The sequence below is a fragment of the Nanorana parkeri genome, unplaced genomic scaffold (genome assembly GCF_000935625.1).
Source record: "Nanorana parkeri isolate BGI_ZX_2015 unplaced genomic scaffold, ASM93562v1 scaffold293, whole genome shotgun sequence".
NCBI lineage: Eukaryota > Metazoa > Chordata > Amphibia > Anura > Dicroglossidae > Nanorana > Nanorana parkeri.
In genome coordinates, this window is record NW_017306561.1 from 240,977 (window position 1) to 252,228 (window position 11,252).

Consider the following 11,252-nt stretch of genomic DNA (forward strand, 5'->3'; position numbering starts at 1 on the left):
CCCCCCCCAGGGTCGGTCAGTGTCTCTCTCCTCTTCCCTCCCCTCCCAGCACTAGTCAGTGTCTCTCTCCTCTTCTCAGGAAGGTACCAAGTGCACAGGGGGGGCCATGACCTTAAAAACGACACTACACTGCACTACACTGCCTGGGCCCCTCACACTAGTAACGGCCATACCCCCCTGATGGCGGTCTTGGCCGGGGACTCGGATCGCGACCCCCCTGTTCACTTGCGGGACCCCATATGGGGTCGCGACCCACACTTTAAGAAGCACTGGTTTAGAGTACTCAAGTCAGAGATTTAGAGTGACAGTTAAGCAACTAGCATTTTCAGAAGGAGGCCATCAATAAGAGCCTCCATCACTTCCATCATGACAGGTTTCCTTTGGGCCTAATTCATATTTTGTAAAGAGAATGTTCACTTAGATGAGTGAATAAGGTGATGCTGTGTTCACTTCAGTTATTTAATCACGTGCAAACAACTTTTTTTTTTCCTTGCACATGAGTGGGTATTAAAATTAAAGATACCTTTACCTCTTTTTTTGTAATACTACTACTACTATTACTACTAGTACTTTATCAAACATATGACTGTTTTGGGTATTATACTTAAAGATAGCTTTAACTTTTTTTTTGCTAATCAAACATTTCACTGTTTTTCTGTGTTACTGCAGGAGAGACAGCTCTACACATAGCAATTGAGAAGAGAAGCCTCCAACTAGTCCAGCTGCTTATGAAACACAAAGCTGATGTCCATGCCAAAGCAGAGGGCAGGTTTTTTCAGAGGAAGAAGAAAGGAGTCAGTTTTTACTTTGGTAAGATGTCACCAGAATGTTGCTGAGCAATTGGTCTCTACAAAATATTGAATCAGACTTAGTATGCAACAAATTATATACATTAGATTATATATTTTGTTATAATGCTTCCTAATATTTACTATATACTGTATATAGTTGATGCATTAGAAAGTGGGTTGTTTACACAGCTCAATAACTGAAGCTCAGATTACATGCATACTAGTACAATGAGCCTCTGTATGGAGTCTTAGGTATCCCATGCCATTACACTGGCTATCCCATCTAACAATACCTATGCAGGACGAGTGTGTAAAAATCCCCTTTTGCTTACTTTCACTGTAGCTTTCTTTATTCCTCCTGCCCCTACTCAAAATGGTTCCAGGCAATCAGGAGAGGAGGCATAATGTCATTAAATCCACACAGACTGTGAAAGAACTGACTTTACCTTCAAAATTTTGATTTCCAGTCTGAGTTGTCAGCTTGGCTGAAAATTTGCACACATACTCTATATACCTCTTTATGTACTAATGTCAGGATTGAGCTCAGTCTTACTTTATCTACATCTGGTATGATTCGTTAATTCACCATGGCTGAAATACACGGTTACGTCAACCACGTCCACAGATTGTAGCACAAGCTGTCTGGTAGGGGGTGACAGTGGGTCCTGACTATGCAGAAGTTTGGGAAAGATGTCCAGGCTTCTCAATGCATATAATTCTTGGTTAGAGATGTTCCTGTATATGGCCACACTTAGGAACTTGTTACACCTATGAGTTGTCGGTCATTGGAAACCAACCGTACAGAAGTTAGCATATTGCGGTGCCATTTATGTTCAATGGCAACCCACTAAAGAAACACAGCTGCAATTCACATGTGCAGCAGCACACCATAATACATGATAATAAACTACTGAATTGTGGTGCGCTGCATCAGATAAAATGGTGTTCATCCATTTTTGGTCTTTGGTGCATTGGATCCACAATGGACCACCTAGGGGTGAATGCAGGGCCGGCCTTAGGCCTTTAGGCGCCCTGTGCGAGAAAGCTTTACAGCGCCCCTCAGTGACCACACCCCTCCGTGGCCACACCCTTTAGTGGCCACACCCCCCAGTAACCACACCCATTTATCACCCATAATGGGCCATTAGGACAATGTCAGGTGGCAGATTCTGCCTTGATGATGCATTGCCAGCAGCAATACCACCAAAGGGAGGCAACCAATTACCCTTGCTGGCTCTGAACACTGCAGAATTTATTTTGCTAGCCAGGGAATAAAGAGGCATAGATGTTTTGCTGGAATGTCAGTAAGGGAGTGACCTTATATATGAAAAGTTATGTGACCTGTTAGCAATCCGTTTGCAGAATTGCTTTCCTGACACTAGCTAGAACCAGAGACGTGCGCACTGCATCATCAGACAGGTAAAAGAAGATGGTGTTAAAAGTTTTCAGCAGCGTTAAGATAATGCAAGCTCTATGGTCAATTATTACAGACCATGATTCATGCATTTAAAATACTAAGTACAGTATTTATCAAAAGCATTAATAGTCTGATGAGGCAATCATTTATCTTTTTCTGCCATATAGTCCATCAGCCTGTTTACTACAATACATTTTTCTTTCACCTTTGGAGACACACATGCACATCTGGGGGTAAATTGGTGGATTGTAGTGTTCCTTGAGTAAAGCCTGTGACATAATTCTATTTACAGGTGAACTTCCCCTTTCTCTCGCTGCCTGCACTAACCAGCCCGATATTGTCGACTATCTCCTAAACAATCCATATCGTAAGGCTGACTTAAAAGCAAGAGATAGTCATGGGAACACAGTCCTGCATGCTCTGGTTTATGTGGCTGATAACACAGAGAAGAACACTAAGATAATCTCTAAAATGTATGATGACATTCTGAAGAAATCAATAATTGACCCAGAGATGGACCTGGAGGACATTTCCAACTGGGAAGGTCTAACACCACTAAAACTAGCAGCAAAAATTGGTAAAATTGAGGTGAGTAGAAAAAAAACATTTATAAGCTGTATACAGTAACAGCACCATTCATTAAAAGGAATAAAGTTTATCACGTGCTTGCCCATGCGAAGACCTGCTCTCGGGAGGGACAAGTGTTGTGTGTTATTGCATGCAGGCTTCTGTACCTCCCTATAAGATGATGCGGCTGCATGCTGACCTGAACCTGCACATCCATGCAGGTATGGGTGCCTGCACTTGGATGCAGACAGGGTACATCAGAGTGCAGGCACCTGGCCCTGCATAGATATGCAGGTTCGGGTCGCCATGTAGCCATGTAGACCATGTGCATGAGCCCTGAAACAAATATTAATTTTCTTTTTTTTTTCCAGAGATTACTTTTGTTATTTTTTAACTTTCTGTAATAGGCCAGTCCAGCACAAATGGCAGATAGAGGATTGAGACAAACCATTTAACACTGATGAGGTGCTCACAGTGGTCAGCTTTTAATCATTTGTGGCTCCATTGCTGCTCCATAGAGTGAAGGCACCCTAATACAGGAAGTGTGTTACTGGATGGATCGCCAGGTTAAATTATTGCAGCCACCACATTTAAGGATTGGTTAACTGCAATATATTCATTTTTGGTTTTTGATACTCTTTAAGCTAGACTGCTTGGTCGACTGGTTAGCTTCATGTGGTTATTTTTTCAATAACAACCAGAATAATTGATTATCATGCATCAACTCTTTTTGGTAGCACTTTATACTCTGAATTATCTGTAATAATTATGGACAGCTTAAAAGCCAACTCCTGTCAAAACATATATTTTTAAAGTTTTTCCATATGGCAATGCAGGGTAACATTTTTTCGTCCTCCTTGTCCCAATTGGTGGGATTTTCCCTTACTTCCTGGTCCAGAAAGATAATTTGACATCCTGAGAAAAAGAGCATCATCCAGACAGGAAGTTAGAGGATTCCCCCCTGACTGTAGACAGAAATGGCAACTAATACTGAAATAAGCTCTACGCTTCCCTGTTTTGCTGCTTGTGTCTCATTTGCAGTTATTTCCATTCAAATTCTAAACTAATGGCAGGAAAAAAAAGAGGTCCCCTGTAGCATCCACTGCTCTAAGGTACAAGTCCTGCATGGCAACTGGGAATGTTTTCTTAAAGATTCATAGAGGTCATGAATATAATTAGCTCAATGAGGTTGCCATAGTGAAAGCATGTAAGCTTCTAAAAATGCAAAATACAAAATCCTGGTCTTCACTAGCCTGTATGACCCAATTCAAATTTCAATGGCTAAAAAACCATTTTACCAAACTTTTCAAATGCAGATCCCAAATGCCAGAAGTCTTGTATGTCTTGTATGTGCAGAAGTCTTTACATTTATGATTTGTTGCAGCTTCTCCTATTCTCATACATTTGCTGTATTGCTTAGCAGTAGAGGAAGGTGTCTGTGCTGTCTGTTAGGGCGGCGTAAATTACATGACTGGCTGTACAGAATTACAATCATTTTGCAATTACAATGGCTCCCATATATGTAATGCAACAGTGTATTTGCTCATTTCCTGGAGTTCGACTTTCAAAAAGTTTCCTTTGCTGCCCATGCCATGTCACCCACAAGCCTTTGACATTGCTTTTGTCTCATGTTTGTTTAATTGTGGTAGAAACATCAAGGTCAATTGACATTAAAAATGATGTTTCAGAGGGTAATTTAACAAAATTAATTCCTAAAACATGTCAGACGTCTGAGGATAAAATAAAGGACATTTAGGTAATGTCTAGCTAATCTGAATATTTCAGTGTCTCAATGTTTCAGTGAAGGACAATAGGAACATGTTGTTTTCGAGTGTTAAAGACTACTGCGTGCAAGAAAAAGCTGGCTTAAAATATTTATTTTACCTTTTAGCTTTAAACGGAAATAAATGTTTGTTATAAAGGAGGATTGTTAACAATGTTGGTTGGATAAGTAAAAGATAATGAAAACATGAGTTATTACAGCTATGAAATTTTAGGAGTTACTTTAGCAGTTGGCAGGGAGCATAGAATTAAAGGGCAATGTTTAGGGGCTACTTGAAGTTTTAGGGTTTGTGGGAGGTTTAAGAGCTGAGTGCGAGGTTAGAGGTTAAGTAGTAATGGACAACTTCACTTTTAGAAGAGTGGTCCTTTAAATAGACCTCCATTTTAGCCGGAGGCAGTCAATGTATGGCTGATTTCAGTCTATGTATGGCTGAAATCAGCCGTACTGAGCCATAGTGAATAGCCGAACGTTGTTTGGCTCACTTCACGTCGGCTCTGTTATTCACTCGGCTGCACCGGCAGCTTTGTGAATAACCCCCTTAGTGTATGATCTGCACTGAGGGAGGTGGGAGGTATGTTTAAAGGACAACTTCACTAAAAGTTTGAGTATGGAAGGGGAGGGTGGATTAAGGGCTTGTTGTTTTAGGGGTTATGCATTAAGTGTTTAAGTAGGGGAAGGTTAGGTACATTTTACAGGTTAGGGACATGTTATGGAGACTACTTATTTACACTTGTGTCTAAAGATCCTCCCATAACAAAGTGCACATTCTCCAGAAAGCCTGTAGGGGTAGGCCTTGAGCTGTTTTTCGAGTTTATAATGCCCTTGAGATGGCAAATAATGTGTCTCCCTTTGTCACACATTATTAGTATAGTTTCAAAAATAAAACTAGATTGTGTGATTAAAGAGAGCAGTATGCATTGAACTGATTGGTGTTACTTAAAATCCAAAAAATTCAAAACACCGACCAACGCCAGGTAGACCATCCATAAGCCAGAACCCTTCACTGCGCAGCCAGTAGAGGCTGCCCCGTTCCAGTCAGGGAGTCCAGGAGGCTATATAGAAAAACAAAAAACAACCTGGCGCCTTTCCTGGTGCAGGTAAAACCTTTTTATTCAATAAAAGAGTAAACAAAAATATACTCACATATAAGGCAGTATATAAAAGCATCAAAATGGACTGACAGTCCTTGATCGAATAGCTGCTGTTGATGTGACATATGGAGAGATCAAGGAGACACTCAGGAGACTCTGTTCTCCTCACAGAGTTCCACTGCTAATGCTTAGATAGCTATCAGGTTTTTATTGCTGTCCCCATTGTAAACCTCAGTTTCTATACAGTTTTCCTGTCCAGTATGACAGAAAGTGAGGAACTCTTCTGCTTGGGGACATAGGCAACATTAAAATTCCGCGAGAGATTCTTACCTCTCCTCATTGTACACAAAACTAAAAATAACATTTGGTTGCATTCCAGGAAAACAAAGGTATGAAACATTCTCACATTTGTTGAGCAGTCATCCTCCAAAACACAATGTTTAGTAGAAGTCTCCGTTCTTGTGCATGTATGTTGTTGTTTGTATGAAACTTATCAGATGTCTGTCTTTCAGTTGTTCAAACATATACTGCGGAGGGAGATTACAGAGCCAGATTATAAACATCTGTCTCGGAAGTTCACGGAATGGACATATGGCCCAGTGCACACTTCTCTGTATGACATGTCAACTGTGGACTCCTTTGAATCTGGCTCTGTGCTGGAAACGATTGTATTCGACAGTAACGCCAATGTGAGTGGATACACTGTGTTGGAATTTTTTCATATTCTCAAACTGGCCCAAGTCGGGCCACTGTTAACCACTGTCCCCAATATGCTGCACTACTTTGCTAAGAAGGTGGAATTTCGCAGGGTTTGTGAATTCCCTGGTTCACGGTTGCTAGTAAATCTTTGGACAGGACTTACTTGAACAGGTATGGCAAATTTAGATGGGTAGAACAAATGATCAGCTAGGTAGAATGTTTTCCGCTATCTGCTCTTGTTTCACTTGAGATAAGAAAGACATTCAGGGTGTTAACATGCTCCCTTCTTTCTTCATTAATAGTAGCATATGTACTTTAGCTACCTGAGTACTTTTGTTAAAGGGTCTTTACACCAAAATCTGAAATTGCAGTTTTTTTTTTGTAGAATTAGGCCAGTTAAATAATTATTTCTTCTAGTTTTGTATATGGCGGGGAAGGTTTTTGATTACTGTTTGTGTCCTTGTTGGGGATATTTCCAAACCCACCCAAAGCCTCTTCACTTCTAGGAGTGTCTATGTATGGTCTTTGCTGGCATTATGCTGGAATTATTTAATAGATTGATTATTTAATAAAGGAAATATATTGGTTAGTGGTTGGATTGTGCCCCACTTATAACTGCCATTTAATGTAATTGTCTATGACTCACTATAAAGCTGTTTGAGAGCCTTTGAAGAAAGTTGAGTTACCTGTTGACCTCTGAGCTGTTTCTGCCAACTTGCTCTCCATGGCATAAAAGCATCAAATTCAAATGTAACAGCCCAGAATGTTATTTGAGATGATGTGTTATTTGCTTATTAAAGTAGGTTTGAGCTATTACATCATCTGAAATAAGTACAAACCAATGAGAATAAACCTGCAAATGTGAAGATGACTGATGCCAATGAGTATGGAAATTTGATGAAAATGTGAATTTATTTGGTTGCTGTACAGCAAAGCAAACCATTCTTTTTTGAGACATATCATTAGAGAACAATGCAAATAGATGTAATCAAAGCTTGGTGGGATAAGCTTGTCATGGGATCTTAGGTTCCCTTAAGGTTATATTACAAAATGAGGGAGTAGTCTAGGCTACGGATCACTCCCTCATTTTGGGTGATTTAAGGAGGGAGGAGTTTGACAGAGGGAGGAGAAGGGGGTGAAGATTTTTATTCACAGAGTAGACAGTTGGGTTTCCCTCAGTGGGCTAAAATTCATGCTATATCATGAACTGTAAGTACACCTTTGGGAGGAAATAACCCTGGGAATGGGAGAACTGAACTGCAGAACCTACCCATTTTGTATTGGTAACTTCTGCGGCAAGGCTTGGTAAGCTGGCTGTCCACTTTTGTTAGTTGAGTGCTGAAGTCTACACTCATGGGCTCTGCCTGGTTTATTTAAACAAAACATACCTTAAGTTTGTATAAAGCGAACCAGGGAGAACCAGTCTATGGACTGTAGACACTGTTTTGGATGTAGACCTTGTCTCCAGAGACTGAGCTTGTGTTAATGTGTATTTAGTTAGTCACAGGAGGAGGTCTCAGGCTCGCTATGTATCAATCTCCATCTCCAAGCTTCTATGTGGAGCCACTGCCTATGGCACTTTTATGACATCTTGAAGCTCTTCCTTCTCTTGTTTTAATTACTCTTAAAGCAAATGCCAACCCTAACAATTAGCTTCTCTTATTCACTCCATTTTATTATGTTAAATATATAATTTAAAGGGTTTTATCTGTCTTGTCGGTGCAGTATGTATAAAAGAACAACATGTTGATCATGCCAGAAATCTAATGCTCTGCTGTGTCCTGTGCATTGTGCAGAGTTATCCCAAACAATGATACCAGCTCTGTCTAGCTCATTACAGTACACCCCTCACTATGGTATGGAGAACAGAAGAGGGGGAGGTCTTCTCTTGTCCTAACACATTTTCTTTCCTAGGGTGACAATGCTGATTCTTCATAGATGTAGTACAATAAAGTGGACCTTTACACCCTTTGACTAAAAATCACATCAGCATACAGCTCTGCATGCTGATATGAAATCATCTTACATTCATTATCTAAACAAATATATATTTATTTTACTTACAAATCATGTACATGTGCCAAAGCATAGCTTCCTGGGAAGGTTACAACAGCAGAGCATTGCTGGGAAATCTTATCTGTAGTCTCATGAGATCTCAGGGAAATGCATTTTCCTTCCCTGAGATGATGTACATGGTCACATGCCCTAGTCACACAAGCCAGAGTTCCAGGTAGAAGAGAGATCTAGTAATGGCTTAGGTAAAATGGCCACTGTCAGAAGACTGGGGAAAAAAGAGAAATAAGGTATGCATAGAATACAAAGCCGGCAATTATCTAGAAGTATCTGTTTGTAGATTGCCATCACTAAACATTTCTAAAGGTGTCTCTGTTGTTATTTTGAAGATAAGGGTAAAGTTCCACTTTAAGCAATGTCATTCTGGGACAGGAAGTGTGCTGCCCGCAGGATCACCAGCTGAAAGAGAAAAAAGTCTGAAAAAAAAAGAAAACTAGCCAGCCACCACATCTAAAGACCAGTACTTTTCAGTGTATTACATTTACTGTAAGTTCTTGAGTTTAGTTACACTTTAATTCTCAGTCACAGATATCCCTTTTTATCTGTATATGGTCTTACCATAAATCCTTCATCCGTGTTCCCCTGAGCGCCCCATGCAAAACATTACAACACATTGATATTCCTAATCTTTCCCTCCAGAATCGACATGAAATGATTGTGCTGGAACCCATCAACCATTTGCTGCAGGAAAAATGGGATTCCTATGCTGGCAAGATTTTCTATGTGAAGTTTTTTTTCTATGTTTTGTACATGATAATATTCACAGTGACAGCTTATCACAGGCCACTTGAAGGACAGGTAAGAAATGAAGTCATTTTTGTTTATACATCCACGGGAAAAATCTAGATAATCACTTTTAGGGGCATTAATGACTATCACTTAGTGGCATATTTTTAAAATTGTGAATTTGTCACATTGGGGTTAAATAATTTACTGTCTATTAAAACACATTCACCAGGAAGATTCAACATCAGTATTTTCTGGTTAGCAACAGTGCAACATGCAGGGTAAATGCATGTTGATGTCAGTACGCAGTATTGCAGAAGCAGTAGTGTGGCAGCTGCTCTTTTCTCCCTTCTCCCATCTTGGTAAGAGCTGAAATACAGAAGAGATCACATACTGACTGTGCAGCTACCTGGCCCAATGTACTTACGTTATCAGGGAGCTATTGAGTCATGATCACATTTAGTGTCAAGGATCAGACAAGAACATCTGATCACTCAGCTCACGGCTTTTCCCTGCAAAAAGTAGTGATTGTCAGTCACTGCCCCCCACTTCCCCCTCCCCTTTCTATTCCTCCAGCGCTCGTTGGAGGGACAAACAGGGGAGAGAGTGGGCACAGCTGGCTCTGGCTCTAGAGAGGCAGAGTCAGCTGTCAATCAGGTAGCGGGGTGGATCCCGACAATATTGTTGTGATCTTTCCCAGTTGCAGCATGGCTCTGCGCTGTTAACATATAGTGGGTAGTAGTCCTCTAGATGCTGAGTTTGGATCACAGGAGTATATTAGTAAATGTACTCCTGTGACTCAAAAGAGAACTAAAGCCAAAAAAAGGTTTGTTTTAGTTCTCTTTTAAACTATCTGTAATGTATTTACATTGGACTGGTGCTCAAGAATCTATTCTCTGTTTTGAATTATCAATATTGTTTTATTGATAGCATGTTAGCTTTTCACTTGTCTGCTTTACAAATGACAAAATGTGTGCCTGTTTTTTTTAATTTTTAATTTTATGGCCATAGTTATTTGTCTTTGTTTGGCTTTGCTGACATTTTAGCAATAATTCTCTTCATGGGTCCCAATATGGTAATCATTTTCTTATTTGGGTCTTTGGATTAGAAAGTTTAGGAACCCCAGCTTTAGATGTTCTGTGAATATTAGAAATAATGCAAAGCAGCTGTGGACAAATATAGAACGTGTTATAGTAAACTCAGTAAGTAAAACCTAGTAATGTAGAACACAACAAAATTACACCAATTAAAGATTAAAGAGACACACACAAAAATTCATCAATCAATCAATGAATCATATTTCTGGTAAGGGTTGTGCACACAGGTGTAAAGTTTTGCAGCAAATCAAATGAAACCATACAAAAAAGTGCTTTTAGCTCTTATTGTAACATAGTAGGTGAGGTTGACTAGACAAGCGTCCATACAGTTCTACCATGTGTGTATGTGTGCAATTATAATTGATGACATTTGAAATGTATAGTCTGCCAAATATCATTCTTTGTCCCTTGAGAATGTCCTTACTGGCAGTCGGATTGGACAATGGTATGGTAGCTGGCAGGTCTTTCTTGTGATATCAGGTCATAGGAATAAAGTGAAAGAAAACCAGAGAGGGGCAAAAAGGGGTATTTCCTTCCCGATAAACGACCCCAATAAATTAACCCCATGTAGGTACCAGAATACAATATTTTTTGTGAGCCTTTGCTAATGCATCTCAGCAGCAAAATTTGAATGTATGTACATATCAGCACTTAGGGCACTTTGACATCTATATTAGACATAAACATAGACAATGTGTTTAGTTTCATTTTGGATGTTTCGTTATTTCATTTTTCAGGATTCAAGTTTGAAAGTCGATTCGTTTCGGCATTTGGATGAATCCGAATTTTCGTTAATTTCGGATTAGTTAAATGATAATTACGAACGAAAATTTGTTGCAGAAAAGGGATATTAAATGTTTTACTTTGTTTCTAATTAACGTTTGAAAGTCCACAAGAACAATAAAAAAAACAGCATGCAGTTCCCCCAACAATTCATTCCAGACCCTTGCAATCTGGTAAGAATGTTAGGAGGGACGCAGATTTAAAAAAAAAAAGAAAAAACACAGC

General features: G+C 39.7%; 1 protein-coding gene across 1 annotated transcript in view; it reads left to right on the plus strand.

The window, feature by feature from the left end:
• The window catches only part of LOC108787939 (transient receptor potential cation channel subfamily V member 1-like), a 64,624-nt gene that overhangs the window by 34,279 nt on the left and 19,093 nt on the right, over positions 1 to 11,252 (plus strand). Inside the window, exons 5-8 of the mRNA XM_018557638.1 lie at positions 670 to 810; positions 2,501 to 2,796; positions 6,162 to 6,338; positions 9,061 to 9,219. Of these exons, the coding sequence (XP_018413140.1) occupies positions 670 to 810; positions 2,501 to 2,796; positions 6,162 to 6,338; positions 9,061 to 9,219 (773 nt within the window). The remainder of the gene's footprint in view (positions 1 to 669; positions 811 to 2,500; positions 2,797 to 6,161; positions 6,339 to 9,060; positions 9,220 to 11,252) is intronic.